The sequence below is a fragment of the Lucilia cuprina genome, chromosome 5, assembly GCF_022045245.1.
Source record: "Lucilia cuprina isolate Lc7/37 chromosome 5, ASM2204524v1, whole genome shotgun sequence".
Lineage (NCBI taxonomy): Eukaryota > Metazoa > Arthropoda > Insecta > Diptera > Calliphoridae > Lucilia > Lucilia cuprina.
The window spans coordinates 12,026,966-12,045,619 of record NC_060953.1 but is presented as its reverse complement, the minus strand read 5'-3'; the positions used below and the strand labels follow the sequence as shown (position 1 = coordinate 12,045,619).

General features: G+C 30.9%; 1 protein-coding gene across 1 annotated transcript; it reads right to left on the bottom strand.

The window, feature by feature from the left end:
* Positions 1-2,649: 2,649 nt before the first annotated feature.
* Positions 2,650-17,852, bottom strand: LOC111687668 (alpha-1,3-mannosyl-glycoprotein 4-beta-N-acetylglucosaminyltransferase A). The gene is made up of 3 exons (XM_046951198.1): positions 17,607-17,852; positions 5,611-7,431; positions 2,650-3,924 (listed from the first exon to the last, which is right to left on the bottom strand). Exons 2-3 carry the CDS (start codon positions 6,488-6,490, stop codon positions 3,044-3,046), a joined length of 1,761 nt encoding a protein of 586 aa, XP_046807154.1. The 5' UTR covers positions 6,491-7,431; positions 17,607-17,852; the 3' UTR covers positions 2,650-3,043.
* Between the last annotated feature and the right edge of the window lie 802 nt (positions 17,853-18,654).

The window sequence follows — 18,654 nt, the reverse complement described above, 5'->3', positions numbered from 1 at the left end:
AATTATTTTTATTTTGTTATTTTTTGGCCTTCTTCTTAAAAAAAAGATTAATACGTTATCTTTTTAACGGGTTTAAGCTTAAAAAAAATTACATTTTACAATTTATTATTAACTTTATACATTGTTGGTTTTATTATTATTTTTTAAGTTTTTTATTTGAATTTTGTTTAGTAACTGAATGTTTTATTTTTTATTTTTGCAAAATTTCGTTCCTTTTTTTTGGGCAAATAAAAAATAGTATTTTCTTTGTTCTTTTTTTATTACTTAAATTAATTTAATAACAAATCACAGTACACAATATAATTAATTAATAATTAATATACATCATTTATTTAGCAATAAAAACAAGCCTTTTGTTTGATTTTTTTATATTTATATTTGGTACAAAAAAATTAAATACAAAACAGGCTTGGGCATATAAAAAATATTAATTTTTTTTAGTTTTAGTTTTTTTTCTTTTTTTTTATTATTAAACTTAATTTCGAGTTTTTAAAATTAATTTAGTTTTATAAAAATAAATATAACAGTGTAATTATGTAAAAAAATATGGTGTAAAAAAAATAATTAACAAAAAAATTCGTTATTTTTTAAAATCTATAAAATATAACAATTTTAACATTTTGGATAAAAAATTAATAACTTATTTAAATAGAAAAAATATAAATGATTTAACTGCCATTGTTTGAAAAATTAATAAAAAGTATTGGGTAAGAGAAAAACTAGTTTTCGTTAGAGATGTTTTTTTAAGGTTGAAATTTAGAGAAGACCATAACATCACCATCAACTGTAGTCAGAGATTTGAATTGATTAACTCTATACTAGTCTAGAGTTGATCTACTCTATTCTACTCTAGACAGAGACTAGAGTTGACCAACTCTATTCTACTCTAGACAGAGACTAGAGTTGATCAACTATATTCTAGTCTAGGCAGAGACTAGAGTTGATCAACTATATTCTAGTCTAGACAGAGACTAGAGTTGATCAACTCTATTCTAGTCTAGACAGAGACTAGAGTTGATCAACTCTATTCTAGTCTAGACAGAGACTAGAGTTGATCAACTCTATTCTAGTCTAGACAGAGACTAGAGTTGATCAACTCTATTCTAGTCTAGACAGAGACTAGAGTTGATCAACTCTATTCTAGTCTAGACAGAGACTAGAGTTGATCAACTCTATTCTAGTCTAGACAGAGACTAGAGTTGATCAACTCTATTCTAGTCTAGACAGAGACTAGAGTTGATCAACTCTATTCTAGTCTAGGCAGAGACTAGAGTTGATCAACTCTATATTAGTCTAGACAAGGACTTGAGTTGATCTACTCTTTACTAGTCTAGACAGAGACTAGAGTTGATCAACTGTATTCTAGTCTAGACAGAGACTAGAGTTGATCAACTGTATTCTAGTCAAGACAGAGACTAGAGTTGATTAACTCTATTCTAGTCAAGACAGAAACTAGAGTTGATCAACTCTATTCTAGTCCAGCCAGCGACTAGAGTTGATCAACTCTATTCCAGTCCAGCCAGCTACTAGAGTTGATTACCTCTATTCTAGTCTGAACAGCGACTAGAGTTGATCAACTCTATTCTAGTCTAGACAGAGACTAGAGTTGATCAACTCTATTCTTGTCTAGACAGAGACTAGAGTTGATTAACTCTATTCTTGTCTAGACAGAGACTAGAGTTGATCAACTCTATTCTAGTCTAGACAGAGACTAGAGTTGATCAACTCTATTCTAGTCTAAACAGAGACTAGAGTTGATCAACTCTATTCTAGTCTAGACAGAAACTAGAGTAGACCAGCTCTATTCTAGTCAAGGCAGAGACTAGAGTTGATCACCTTTATTCTAGTCTAGACAGAGACTAGAGTTGATCAGCTCTATTCTAGTCAAGACAGAGACTAGAGTTGATCAACTCTATTCTAGTCAAGACGGAGACTAGAGTTTATCAACTCTATTCTAGTCTAGACAGAGACTAGAGTTGTTCAATTCTATTCTAGTTTAGACAGAGACTAAAGTTGATCTACTCTTTACTAGTCTAGACAAAGACTAGAGTTGATTCACTCTAAACTAATCTAGAATGAAACAAAAGTTGATCAACTTTATACTAGTCAAGACAGAGACTAGAGTTGATCAACTCTATTCTAGTCTAGACAGAGACTAGAGTTGATCAACTCTATTCTAGTCTAGACAGAGACTAGAGTTGATCAACTCTATTCTAGTCTAGACAGAGACTAGAGTTGATCAACTCTATTCTAGTATAGACAGAGACTAGAGTTGATCAACTCTATTCTTGTCTAGACAGAGACTAGAGTTGATCAACTCTATTCTTGTCTAGACAGAGACTAGAGTTGATCAACTCTATTCTTGTCTAGACAGAGACTAGAGTTGATCAACTCTACTCTAGTCTAGACAGAGACTAGAATTGATCAGCTCTTGTCTGTGTTTAGTTTATAGTAGAGATGATCAGCTCATGTTTTCGTCTAGACAAGAGTATAGTTTCTCAAATCTTTTCAATCCGTACTTATCTTTAAAAAGACTGTCCAATAAATTAGATTTTTAATATTCAACGGAAACTAGCTTTTCTCTCACCTAATATAAATAAATAAAATCATAAAAAATTAATAAAAAATCCTATCAATTATGGCATCAAATTTCAAATCCTTATAAAATTGTTAGCTCTACTTTCTTTCACATTTACTAAATGTTTATTTAACTTTATACACTTAAAAAAATAAACGAAAATGTCACAACAATTTAAACACTTACACGAAAGGAGTTTTGTTTTTGGTTTTGTAAGTAATAGAAATACATTTATATAAAAAAACACTTAGAAAAACCATTAAAACACACTCACACACACATACATATATATATAAATTCTCCTCTAAGTATGCTCTAATATTTTTCTATTTTTTAATTTGTTCTTTCGCTTAATAAAAATAGGTCATGGATAACTATATTATGAAAACACAGTTGAAAATTGTTTCTTTAGAAGGAGTGTTAGTTTTGACTCTACCAGCTGTGTAGCAGTACAAGCTAATTCCATCATCTTTTAGTATCTACCTGTAAATCAATTTCACTTAATAATGCCCAATTTTCACTATCACCATGAACATGTAAACGCATTTCTTTAATAGCACCAATTTTCGAATCTAAAGAACCCTCTGCCACGCCCATGGCATCAAAATTGCCCACTATTAGATAACCATCAGTGGTTGAATTATAAAAACTCCACACCGGTGAACTTTCACTTAAAGTATCGGCGGGTAAGACCTCAATGGTTGTGTTATAGAAACGATCTGAAGGATGTTCAGAATTACCACTGCGAAAGAGATAATGTTTGAGTGTGGTGGGTTTATCGAATATAAACTGCACCAAATCACCCGGTTGTGGTAAAAGACCCCAAAAATAGGTCTCACCCTTATAAGCTCTTTTCAGTTGATAGTTCTTATAGGCCGCTATATTTGATTTAACTACAGCTGGTGGATTATGAGCATGAGCATAGAAGGTGGGAACTTTAGAACCAAATTGTTTATCTTTGAGTTTTTGTACTTTGCCCTTAAGCGATGAACTTGTGCCGATGTGTTGAAACAGTGAGGGACGATAGTGCAGCCAGTATTTAGCTCTCTCCTGATTACAATGTTTTTGATCTTGATCGGTGCGACAGACTTTGGACTCAATGAAATAGCCCAATAGCCAATCGACTGGCTTTTCGTTGTAGAACATTTGGAAGAATGTTATTAGATAGGGCAGTTCCGCCGATTTGAACATTTTACCTATGAAACCTAGTTGACAGAAATCCAAGAGAAACCAAGGCGCCTGATCCGGTTTAGTTAAAGCACTTTTTGTAATGGCAAACTTTTTCATAGACGTTATAAAGTGTCGTTTGGCTAGGATGTCATCTTCGAGTTGAACATAGAAGGTGCCTGCAAAAGAGGAGATAGAAAAAAAGGAATAAAATTTTTGTTTAAATATGAAACTTAAAATATTTGAAAATAAAACTAGAGATCAGAAATAAATCGAACAACTATAGTATCTGGCTAGAGTAGAACAGAGTTGATCAACTCTAGTCTTTGTCTAGTCTTTCGGTGGAGCAGAGTAGAGTTAATCAATTCTAGTCTTCGGCTAAAGCAGAACAGAGTTGATAAACTCTAGTCTCTGGCTAGTTCAGATTAGAAATGATCAGCTCTATTCTCAGTCTAGATCAGAGTAGAGTTCATCAACTCAAGTCTCTTCATAGAGTAGATCAACTTTAGTCTCTGGCCAGAGCGGAGTAAAATTGATCAACTCTAGTATCTGGGTAGAACAGAGAAGAGTTAAGCAATTCCAGTCCCTGGCTAGAGCAAGTAGAGTTGATCAACTCTTATCTCTGGCTAAAGCAGAGTAGAGTTGATGACCTCTATTCTCTGAACAGATTAGAGTTGAAAAACTCTAGTTCTTTATAGACTAGAGTTGAATTGATCAGCTCTATTCTCGTGCTGAAACAGAGTAGAATTCATTAACTTAAGTTTTGGGCAAGACAAGAGTAGAGATGATCTAGTTTCTGACAGGATCAGAGTAGAGTTTATGAAGTCAAATCTCTGGATAGAGAAGAGTTGATCAACTTTAGTCTCTGGTCAGAGCAAAGAAAATCAACTCTAGTCAGCAGAGTAATGTTGATCATATCTAGTCCCTCGGTGGAGCAGAGATTATCAAGTCTAGTCTCTGGCTAAAGCAGAGTAGAGTTGATTAACTCTAGCCTCTGGCTAGACCAGATTGGAAATGATCAACTAGATTTTCTATCTAGATCAAAGTAGAATTCAACAACATATATCTTTAAATAGAGAAGAGTAGAGTTGATCAACTTTAGTCTCTGGCTAGAGCAGAGTAAAGTTGATGAACTCTAGTATGCTCTACCGAGGTCAGAGAAGAGCTAAGCAATTCCAGTCTTTGGTTAGAGCAAGTAGAGTTCAAAAACTCTTATCTCTGGCTAAAGCAGAGTATGGTCAGAGCAGAGTGTCTAGACCAGAGTAGAGTTAATGATTTCTATTCTCAGAGCAAAATAGAGTAGAGTTGATCAGCTCTATTCTCCTGCTGGAACAAAGTAGAGTTTATCAACTTTAGTTGCGGGCTAGACCAGAGTAGAGTTGATCAACTTTTGTTTCTGGCTCGATCAGAGCTGAGTTTCTGGCTGTGCCAGTGTGGACTTGAGGAGCTCTACACTCTGGCTGAACTGGTGTTCGTGTTGCAGGTTATATTTAAACGTCGTTTATGATAAGCCTATGTTTTCAAAAGACACCAAAGAAAGTGGCTCGAGTTTAAGATTTTCCTAAACATGTTGACGACTTCAGATGTGTTTGGGGCACTGAATAAGTCTTCCATTTCTCAATCAAGTTATGCTACGCGTGGTGAGAAAGAGACTCTACAAAACACACTTCTCTAATAAGTAGACTTAAAGGAACACAATCCTTTATAAATGAGAGTCTAACGAAACATTTATAGAAGGAAAGGATCAAAAAAAGATCGTCCTGTATAGACAGACAATATTCCATAGAAAGTATACTGCAGAAGACTTTCCGTTAAGAGAAAGTAGCTCTAATTTACTAAATTAACAAACTTAACTTTGCACTTACCTTTCGACTGAGCATAGGCCATTAGATAGGCAAAATCCAAATTCTGTTTACTTCGCCATTTCACACGCTCTAATGAATCATTTAAAGTTATACGTAATTTATCTAAATTCGGATAATATGAAGGTGCTGGTGCTATTATCTCTATTAAACCATTTTCTAGATATGGCTCAAATGTAGTTTCCACCTTTTTCGCTATCAATTGCACAGTTTCCAAATCGGTTTCACCAATAAAAACAATAATCAAAGTTTCATTTTGTTCCTCTTCATTCATATTCTCAATGAGATTGTGTAGAGTACCCAAAAGATATGATTGTTTTTCACGCACCACTGTTGGTATGCCCAAAACAATGCTGACATCCGAACGACCATGAGATCTTAAGAGAGCCGGTTTTAAAGAGTTGGGATCATCTAAGAGATGAGGTAGAAAATGATAGGCTGTAGGCAGACGTACATTAGCCGATGAGGTTAAATGCATTTGTTGGGTATTGTGCAATTGTGAGGCATTGCGTAGAATTTGTCTAGCCTCTGCCGACAGACCATCCAACAGAGAGGCAGAGGCCGATGAAGCAGATGCTGTATTATATAGACTTGAGATGTTCTTATCAATAATGCCGCCAACAGGCATAGAGGTCGATGATACTACGGCTGTTGAAATATTTTGCAATTGTGCAACATATTGCGAAAGTAAGGCCACATCTTCTTGACGTGTACGATACATTGACTCCAAATACTGAAGACGCATATGACATTCACCCAAACGTTGTGATAACGATTGTTCGGTGGATAATTCTGGACCCATTATCATTAGAACAATAGCACATGGCAGCAAGATAATGACTAAGGTTAATAGAAGACAACTACGTTGACGTATTTTAAACATGATTTTACAGATTTCTTTTTCAAAATTTAACGAATTTTTATCATGAAACAAGTTTCTGTTAATTTCAAATTTCAAGATTTTCTTTTAGAAGATTTAAGTTTGTTTATTTAAATAAAATTCTTGTAGAGAGAGAGAGAGAGCGTATTGAGTTTGTTCTAAAAATTTGTGTAGATGTATTTCGATGGTTTAAGTTAAGTTTTGGGAAATTTATCTCTTGTAGTTCAAGAGATTTTGCGTATTGTTTAATGCAGACGTTGTAAACTTATACGAGATTACAAAAATAATATTTTTTTCGATGTTGTTTTGTTGTAAATTATTGTAGTAAAAATATATAATCAAGAGTTTCTTTTTTTCGTTTAGAGAGAGAGCATTAAACTTTAGGTAGACAATGTACATTGATAAATCTTGTAGTCTGAGAGAATGTTTTTTATTGTAGTATTTATTTAGTTTAATAATCATAAGATTTAACCATAAACTGCAGTTTCAATGCAAAATATTTGCCGAGTTAAGTGAAAAAGTTTTTATTTGCTATTTTATAAGGATTTTCGAGAATCAAATTGAAAACTTTTTTGTTAATGTTCGATGATAATGCCGTATATTTGATGTTTGTAAATTCTTTAATGTTTTTTTTTTTTTTGTAATTAATTTCGAGAAAAAAATAAAACTTTTATATTATAACTTATTTCTTTAAATTCAGCAACTTTTTAACCATTTAGTATTAGTTTTAAGTATATAAAATCTTCCTTCTTTTCCGTGTGGACAAAAATTCCTTTTCCATTATAAACAATTCAAAATTTATTGTAGTATAGTATATGTATATTTTTGTTCGAAATTTACAAAATAAAATTCCTTGTACACAATTTCAAGTAGATTTAATCGTATTTAATTTTAGGAAATTGTAGATTTTTTTGTGTGGTTATATTTTAATGGCCATAGAATAGCTGTAAAGAGAATGAGATTGAAGAAGAGATATTAGCAAATTCTATATTGAAAAAGTAATTATTTTGAATTAAAAAATTTTAATTTTTTATATATTTTTATTTTATACAAACTTCCATCCCTGAGTCTACCTTCAACAATTGCAGTAATAAAATTGTAGGTTAGTTTAAGCTGATATGTTTAGAAACACTTCCAATTAGTGTTAGTCTGGAATGAAATTACTTCCAATATACTTGGGTCTAGAACTAGAACTGAACTAGAACTGAACTAGAACTGAACTAGAACTGAACTAGAACTGAACTAGAACTGAACTAGAACTGAACTAGAACTGAACTAGAACTGAACTAGAACTGAACTAGAACTGAACTAGAACTGAACTAGAACTGAACTAGAACTGAACTAGAACTGAACTAGAACTGAACTATAACTGATCTAGAACTGAACTAGAACTGAACTAGAACTGAACTAGAACTGAACTAGAACTTAACTAGAACTGAACTAGAACTGAACTAGAACTGAACTAGAACAGAAGTAGAACTGAACTAGAATTGGACTAGAACAGAACTTGAACTGAACTAGAACTGAGACTGAACTAGAATTGAAGCAGAACTGAACTAGAACTGAACTAGGATTGAACTAGAACTAAACCAAATCTGAACATGGGAACTAGAACGGGTCGGAAAATTTGAATTTGAAGTATCTTTCTATCTATCTATCTATCTATCTATCTATCTATCTATCTATCTATCTATCTATCTATCTATCTATCTTTATATCTATCTACCTATCTATCTATCTATCTATCTATCTATCTATCTATCTATCTATCTATCTATTTATCTATCTATCTATCTATCTATTTATCTATCTATCTATCTATCTATCTATCTATCTATCTATCTATCTATCTATCTATCTATCTATCTATCTATCTATCTATATATCTATATATCTATATATCTATCTATCTATCTATCTATCTATCTATCTATCTATCTATCTCTCTATCTATCTATCTATCTATCTATCTATCTATCTATCTATCTATCTATCTATCTATCAATCTATCTATCTATCGATGTATCTATCTATCTATCTATCTATCTATCTATCTATCTATCTATCTATAATAAATCTTGTTATTGTAATTTTCTAGTAATATTTTGACGTTCTAATAAAATCCCATTTTTTATGTCATCGTCTAGTAGTTGTTAAAAAAATCCCCAGATTTATTAGCATTTTACAGATTTTGTTGAATTTGAAATTCCCTACTCACAATAATTTTACTTATTGGTTGGAATAATTTGTGGTTTTACATATTTTAAAATTATTTTAAACTGTTTTATAGGGATGACTAAATTTAAGTTTCTTATATGTAGAATTTCTTTTTAATTGCTAAATATGCTCATGTAGTTATACCAACGCCTTGACTAGTCAAACCTAGTCGTCTATTTCTTACGTTAACTATTTACTTTGGGTAAATTGATTGTCGTTGAAAGAAATTGTAACGTCAAGCAACTAACTATCTATTATATATATTAATTTATATTTAAATAACAAGTTTATACTTTGATATTCACAAATTAAAATCGATAAAAAATTACAATTTATACTTTTTGCAACAGGGTTTTTTTTAATAGCAACAAATATGTATATTTGTAGAAAAACTATATCTATTTCACTTCACTGCTCCTCTATTCACTATTGTATATTTATTCCTTATATAAAAAGCATGAGAAACAAATAAAAAAAGTAAGAAATCATAAAAAAAACAGAAAGGGCGAAGGTTATAGACATTTCCTTCTACTTTGCTGTTGATCTGATGACTTCCAAAGCGTTACTGACAATATGACAAACATTTAAAAAACTGTCATAGAGACGGACACACTGTCACTAACTATCATCATCATCATCATGTTTCTTAGAATACAATACAATAGAATAGTTATCATAGTTGATACTTATATATTAGTTGTAGCAGCAGTTGTTAGTTTACTACGTTTTTATTTGTTTGCTGTCATTTTCAACTTGCAACTTTGAAATATTGTTGTGTCAATTAAATTTTGTAGCAAAAAAAAAAAAAATATGTGAACTACAATTTAAATATGTAGAACGGCAAAAAGAAATAAATTTGTACAATTATAGTCATAAGTTAAGAAAAGGTTTTTTTTCTTATAAGTTCTTTGTTAAAGTCAAGAAAATTACAGCAAACAGAATTGTTCAAGTAATTAGTAAATATTTGATAATGAGTTGCCATTACAGAATAACTTATTTTTCATTAATCCCCACTTAGCTGCTACAATAACTAGAAGTAATTTTTTTTCAAAGTAGAAAACTAATAAAAAACTATTTGTAATTGTTAAACTAGTGCTAAATACTTCTCCTTAACTGTTTCGCTATGTTGTATATGACGGGTTTATAAGAAAACACTTGTAATAAAATTCTTCTTTCCTTTCTCGAATTCATAATATCTTTTACATATTAACAAAAAAACTTTTTAATTGAGTGATTGTTATCATTTTTATGACATATTGTATAACTTACAAATGACTAAATTAAGTTATTGATTATAATGTAAGGTTATAAATTAAACCATACAAAAGTTGTAATTAATTATTTGTTAAAAAAATATCAGTAGGCACTAAGAGGTGTTCTAAAAAGTCGAACTGAACCAGAACTAAATCTAAACTAGAACAGAACTATAACTGAAGTAGAACTGAACTAGTACTGAACTAGAACTGAACTAGAAATGAACTAGAAATGAACAAGAACTGAACTAGAACTGAACTAGAACTGAACTAGAACTGAACTAGAACTGAACTAGAACTGAACTAGAACTGAACAAGAACTGAAGTAGAACTGAACTAGAACTGAACTAGAAATGAACTAGAACTGATTTAGAACTGAACTAGAACTGAACTAGAACTGAACTAGAACTGAACTAGAACTGAACTAGAACTGAACTTGAACTGAACTAGAACTGAACTAGAACTGAACTAGAACTGAACTAGAACTAGAACTGAACTAGAACTTAACAAGAACTAAACTAGAACTGAACTAGAACTAAACTAGAACTGAACTACAACTGAACTACAACTAGACTAGAACTGATCTCAAACTGAACGTAAACTAAACTAGAACTGAACTAGAACTAAACTAGAACTGAACTAGAACTCAACTAGAACTAAACTAGAACTCAACTAGAACTGCACTAGAACTGAACTAGAACTGAACTAGAACTGAACTAGAACTGAACTAGAACTGAACTAGAACTGAACTAGAACTGAACTAGAACTGAACTAGAACTGAACTAGAACTGAACTAGAACTGAACTAGAACTGAACTAGAACTGAACTAGAACTGAACTAGAACTGAACTAGAACTGAACTAGAACTGAACTAGAAATGAACTAGAACTGAACTAGAACTAGAACTGAACTGGAACTGAACTAGTACTGAACTAGAAATGAACTACAACTGAACTACAACTAGACTAGAACTGATCTCAAACTGAACGTAAACTAAACTAGAACTGAACTAGAACTAAACTAGAACTGAACTAGAAATGAACTAGAACTGAACTAGAACTAGAACTGAACTAGAACTGAACTAGAACTGAACTAGAACTGAACTAGAACTGAACTAGAACTGAACTAGAACTGAACTAGAACTGAACTAGAACTGAACTAGAACTGAACTAGAACTGAACTAGAACTGAACTAGAACTGAACTAGAACTGAACTAGAACTGAACTCGAACTGAACTAGAACTGAACTAGAACTGAACTAGAACTGAACTAGAACTGAACTAGAACTGAACTAGAACTGAACTAGAACTGAACTAGAACTGCACTAGAACTGAACTAGAACTGAACTAGAACTGAACTAGAACTGAACTAGAACTGAACTAGAACTGAACTAGAACTGAACTAGAACTGAACTAGAACTGAACTAGAACTGAACTAGAACTGAACTAGAACTGAACTAGAACTGAACTAGAACTGAACTAGAACTGAACTAGAACTGAACTAGAACTGAACTAGAACTGAACTAGAACTGAACTAGTACTGAACTAGAACTGAACTAGAACTGAACTAGAACTGAACTAGAACTGAACTAGAACTGAACTAGAACTGAACTAGAACTGAACTAGAACTGAACTAGAACTGAACTAGAACTGAACTAGAACTGAACTAGAACTGAACTAGAACTGAACTAGAACTGAACTAGAACTGAACTAGAACTGAACTAGAACTGAACTAGAACTGAACTAGAACTGAACTAGAACTGAACTAGAACTGAACTAGAACTGAACTAGAACTGAACTAGAACTAGAACTAAACAAGAACTGAACTAGAACTGAACTAGAACTGAACTAGAACTGAACTAGAACTGAACTAGAACTGAACTAGAACTGAACTAGAACTGAACTAGAACTGAACTAGAACTGAACTAGAACTGAACTAGAACTGAACTAGAACTGAACTAGAACTGAACTAGAACTGAACTAGAACTGAACTAGAACTGAACTAGAACTGAACTAGAACTGAACTAGAACTGAACTAGAGCTGAAACAGAACTGAACTAGAATTAGAACTGAACTTAAACTGAACTTGAACTGAACTACGACTGAACTAGAACTGAACAAGAACTGAACTAGACCTGAACTACAACTGAAATAGAATTGAACTTAAACTGAACTATGACTGAACTAGAACTGAACTGAACTAGAACTGAACTAGAACTGAACTAGAACTGAACTAGAACTGAACTAAAACTGAACAAGAACAGAACTAGAACTGAAATAGAACAGAACTAGAACTGAACGAGTACTGAACCAGAACTGAACTTAAACTAGAACTGAACTAGAACTGAACTAGAACTGAACTAGAACTGAACTAGAACTGAACTAGAACTGAACTAGAACTGAACTAGAACTGAACTAGAACTGAACTAGAACTGAACTAGAACTGAACTAGAACTGAACTAGAACTGAACTAGAACTGAACTAGAACTGAACTAGAACTGAACTAGAACTAGAACTAAACAAGAACTGAACTAGAACTGAACTAGAACTGAACTAGAACTGAACTAGAACTGAACTAGAACTGAACTAGAACTGAACTAGAACTGAACTAGAACTGAACTAGAACTGAACTAGAACTGAACTAGAACTGAACTAGAACTGAACTAGAACTGAACTAGAACTGAACTAGAACTGAACTAGAGCTGAAACAGAACTGAACTAGAATTAGAACTGAACTTAAACTGAACTTGAACTGAACTACGACTGAACTAGAACTGAACAAGAACTGAACTAGACCTGAACTACAACTGAAATAGAATTGAACTTAAACTGAACTATGACTGAACTAGAACTGAACTGAACTAGAACTGAACTAGAACTGAACTAGAACTGAACTAAAACTGAACAAGAACAGAACTAGAACTGAAATAGAACAGAACTAGAACTGAACGAGTACTGAACCAGAACTGAACTTAAACTGAACTAGAACTGAGCTTGAACTGAACTTAAACTGAACTTGAACTGAACTATGAATGAACTAGAACTGAACTAGAATTAGAACTGAACTTAAACTGAACTTGAACTGAACTTCGACTGAACTACAACTTGAACAGATCTAGAACAGAACTAGAACAGAACTAGAACTAAACTAGAACTGAACTAGAACTGAACTAGAACTGAACTAGAACTGAACTAGAACTGAACTAGAACTGAACTAGAACTGAACTAGAACTGAACTAGAACTGAACTAGAACTGAACTAGAACTGAACTAGAACTGAACTAGAACTGAACTAGAACTGAACTAGAACTGAACTAGAACTGAACTAGAACTGAACTAGAACTGAACTAGAACTGAACTAGAACTGAACTAGAACTGAACTAGAACTGAACTAGAACTGAACTAGAACTGAACTAGAACTGAACTAGAACTGAACTAGAACTGAACTAGAACTGAACTGGAACTAAACTAAAACCTAAATGAAAGAAAAGTTTCAGTAGATGAAACTATCAATTACTAATGTCTAACGAGTTTTGGAAAATTACAGTAATTTAACTATAATTCTTAAAGTTTTGTCTAAGGACACTTTCAATTTTATTGTTTGACATTTTTAATGACAAAAAATTATTCTTAAAATAAACATTTTTAATGTGTTATTTTTATAACATACAATCAATACAATTCATATTGAAATAATTTCTTTATATCTTTTTCTAAACCCTTCAAATTAAACTTAACACAAATATTCTAAACATATCAATTTATAAAATAAATATTTATTTCAACGCTCCTACACAATTTTGCTAAAACTTTTTTTACAACAACAAGAGAAACATTTAATTTCATTATGATATCACACAAAACAAATAAAACTTTTTTTGAATTTCATTTATACTTATTATACATTTGAAACTTGCACACCTTTAGCTAAACTCTCTACGGATTCATGTTTTAGGCTTGAACTTTTAAACTTTTTATTTAAGTTTTTTTTTTTTTCATAAAAGTTTCTTTTACATTATAATGAAACTGTTTTTGTGATTCGTTTTCTTAAAGTTCTCACACTCTATTAATCATTCAAAAATGAATGAATTTTTTAATAACAACTGCCACGCATTTCTATCAACCAACAAGAACGACAACAAAAATGTTTAAACTATAAATTAAAATACCGAATAAACAACAAGCAAATAATACCGTTACAAGGATAACGACTGACGTATAACTGAGTATACAACAACCGACTGACTGCTAAAACTTTAGGGCAAGCCAAAAGCAACTAGAACTGAACTAGAACTGAACTAAAACTGAACAAGAACAGAACTAGAACTGAAATAGAACAGAACTAGAACTGAACGAGTACTGAACCAGAACTGAACTTAAACTGAACTAGAACTGAGCTTGAACTGAACTTAAACTGAACTTGAACTGAACTATGAATGAACTAGAACTGAACTAGAATTAGAACTGAACTTAAACTGAACTTGAACTGAACTTCGACTGAACTACAACTTGAACAGATCTAGAACAGAACTAGAACAGAACTAGAACTAAACTAGAACTGAACTAGAACTGAACTAGAACTGAACTAGAACTGAACTAGAACTGAACTAGAACTGAACTAGAACTGAACTAGAACTGAACTAGAACTGAACTAGAACTGAACTAGAACTGAACTAGAACTGAACTAGAACTGAACTAGAACTGAACTAGAACTGAACTAGAACTGAACTAGAACTGAACTAGAACTGAACTAGAACTGAACTAGAACTGAACTAGAACTGAACTAGAACTGAACTAGAACTGAACTAGAACTGAACTAGAACTGAACTAGAACTGAACTGGAACTAAACTAAAACCTAAATGAAAGAAAAGTTTCAGTAGATGAAACTATCAATTACTAATGTCTAACGAGTTTTGGAAAATTACAGTAATTTAACTATAATTCTTAAAGTTTTGTCTAAGGACACTTTCAATTTTATTGTTTGACATTTTTAATGACAAATAAATTATTCTTAAAATAAACATTTTTAATGTGTTATTTTTATAACATACAATCAATACAATTCATATTGAAATAATTTCTTTTATATCTTTTTCTAAACCCTTCAAATTAAACTTAACACAAATATTCTAAACATATCAATTTATAAAATAAATATTTATTTCAACGCTCCTACACAATTTTGCTAAAACTTTTTTTTACAACAACAAGAGAAACATTTAATTTCATTATGATATCACACAAAACAAATAAAACTTTTTTTGAATTTCATTTATACTTATTATACATTTGAAACTTGCACACCTTTAGCTAAACTCTCTACGGATTCATGTTTTAGGCTTGAACTTTTAAACTTTTTATTTAAGTTTTTTTTTTTTCATAAAAGTTTCTTTTACATTATAATGAAACTGTTTTTGTGATTCGTTTTCTTAAAGTTCTCACACTCTATTAATCATTCAAAAATGAATGAATTTTTTAATAACAACTGCCACGCATTTCTATCAACCAACAAGAACGACAACAAAAATGTTTAAACTATAAATTAAAATACCGAATAAACAACAAGCAAATAATACCGTTACAAGGATAACGACTGACGTATAACTGAGTATACAACAACCGACTGACTGCTAAAACTTTAGGGCAAGCCAAAAGCATGTCTACACATGCATACAGACGAGCAATAGCGAATAATGGAATGGAAAGGAATAAAATAAACTAAAACGACAGCAACAAGAAAGTGCAGCAAGTAATATGTATCTTAATAATAAAAGGACACACTGTACTCGAACACAAACTGTATTACAAATACAAGTAACTTCTGACATATCGAATAAATGTGAACAAAGATTAGGGGTGTTCCTTAGGTAAAAAAAATAAACGTAATTATAAAGTTTAACTGAAGATCTGCTTGACTATAACTTTAAAAGTCCAATTTTGGTTATGACAATAATTTTACTTAAATCGTTTGACTTTAGACGCTCTATACCAGAATTAGGACTGAACTAGAACTGAACTAAAACTGAAATAGAACTAAAATAGAACTGAAATAGAACTGAACTAAAACTGAACTAGAAATGTACAAGATCTAAATTAAAACTAAACAAAAACCAAACTAGAACTAAACTAGAACTGAACCAGAACTGAACTAGAACTGAATTGGAGCTGCACTAGAACTGAACTAGAACTGAACTAGAAATGAATTGGAGCTGCACTAGAACTGAACTAGAAATGAATTAGAACTAGAACTAGAACTGAACTAGAACTGATATATAACTAAACTAGAACTGAACTAGAACTGAACTAGAACTGAACTGGAACTGAACTAGAACTGAACTAGAACTGAACTAGAACTGAACTAGAACTGAACTAGAACTGAACTAGAACTGAACTAGAACTCAACTAGAACTCAACTAGAACTCAACTAGAACTGAACTAGAACTAAAATAGAACTGAACTTAAACTGAACCTGAACTGAACTAGATCTGAACTGAACTAGAACTGAACTAGAACTGAACTAGAACTGAACTAGAACTGAACTAGAACTGAACTAGAACTGAACTAGAACTGAACTAGAACTGAACTAGAACTGAACTAGAACTGATCTTGAACTGAACTAGAACTGAACTAGAACTGAACTAGAACTCAACTAGAACTCAACTAGAAAGGAACTAGAACTGAACTAGAACTGAACTAGAACTGAACTAGAACGGAACTAGAACGGAACTACAACTGAACTTGAACTGAATTAGAACTGAACTAGAGCTGAACTAGAACTGAACTAGAACTAAATTAAAACAGAAATAGAACTGAACAAAAACTGAACTAGATCTAAACTAGAACTGTACAAGATTTAGATGGTCAATGAAATTTCTATAATGATCATACATATTATATTATGTGCAATTAAAATAAATCCGAAAAATATTTCTTCCGCCTTATTTTTTTCCCATGAACTAATAATAAATTTTAGTAAAGACAAACACCACATCGACCACCTGCATGAAGATAAACATTTACCTAAGTGTGTGGGTGTAACGAAAAACAACAAGAAAAGTAATAACGTCACAATTTTTGATGGTACACCGTTAAATGTATAGTAAAATTTATGACATTTCTCAATGAAGGTGTCAATGCTTACGAAACAAGGGGTGATATTTTGGAATATTGATAAAAAATTGGGAAAAGTAATAATAAAGAAAATATTAAAGCAATTTTTAACTAAATGATAAGTTATACCAAAATCGACCAATATGAGGTGCTAATCCCTGAGATAGTGTAATACGTATAGAAATTATTTAAAAAAATCATTATTATTAAAGTTTATATAGACAGACTTCTGGATGAAAGCTGAATGGAAGGAAATGATTTAGTGGAAACTAAATCTGAGAACTTTGCTATTCTTCTTCCTTAAAGTGTAGCGTTTAAAAAGTTTCTATAAAAATAAACAAACAAATTGACGGACAACAACAAATTATTGTACAAAATTTATCGATTTTAATAGCAACAACAATCTGACATAAAATATTCATAAATAACAGACAAATTAAATAAAATTAGTTTAACAACTCGATAACTATAAATAAATTACAATACTAGGGTAATTATGACAACAATTAACGCCTTAATATCTAGATTTTATGGACAATTACCTTTTTTTGGACAAATTTGTAAATACAAAACGCAACAGTAGAGGGAAAGAGGTCTAGACCTCTTGACCAGCAGCTGGATAAAATTTAACACCATAAATAGTATAAGTTGTTACAATATGTATAATTAATATAAGATTACCACATATTATTATTATTACGTTTGTATTTTTTTGCTTAGCTAATTAATTATTTTTTTTTTTTGCTTTTTTTTTGTAATAGAAAACAAGGAACTGGTATTACTTTAACTTAATTACATTGTTTAAAAATTTATTAATATATTATTAATTTAAACATTTCTTTTATTATTTTCCTTTAATTATATTTAAAATTTTCACTTTATTTCTATTTCAATTCATTTAAACTTTTTCACTTAAAATCTTTTTGCATTTTTTGCCATTTTTCTTATGTAAAAATTTCATTTTTCTCTTTTTTCTTTAAACATAATTTTGTTTTTAATATTTTTTTTCATTCATTTCAAATCGTTGCTCTTTTTTTTTTTGTTAAAAAAACGTTAAATTATTGTTGTTGCTTTAATTTATTTATTATTACAAAATATTTTTTATGCAAATTTGTGTATAAATTTTTTGTCTATGTATGATGTTGTACTAATTTTATCATCTGCTGCTTTTGTTTCTATTTCTTTGATATAATAACAGATGGAGGGGAAAGTAAACAAACGATGTTACAGTGTTGCTTAAAAAAGTATTAAGAAATTATTTCTATGGAAATAGTATTAAATGTAGAGGTGTGTTTAAGAAACTATTCAGTTATCAACAAATATTAATAGATTTTTTTTAAATTTAATATTTTTCTTAAAAAACATTCTGTAAAAAGGAAAATTTTGTAAATTTTCTTTCAAAAAACAGAAAATGATATAAAAAATATATATATTACAACAAACAAAATTCTTATATTTTTTATGAAGAACAACACTTTTTTTGAAAATTCTAAGAGAACTTTATGTAAAAATGTTAAATTTTATAGAATAATATATTAAAAGTAAAAGTCTGAATATATTCTTTAAACCTTTCACGCACAAATCTAAACC

Excerpts from the sequence above, each read along its gene's own strand:
- LOC111687668 (XM_046951198.1), bottom strand. The coding sequence starts at position 6,490 with ATGTTTAAAATACGTCAACGTAGTTGTCTTCTATTAACCTTAGTCATT. Across the intron at positions 3,925-5,610 it reads GGCCTATGCTCAGTCGAAAG|GCACCTTCTATGTTCAACTC; the intron begins GTAAGTGCAAAG and ends CCTCTTTTGCAG.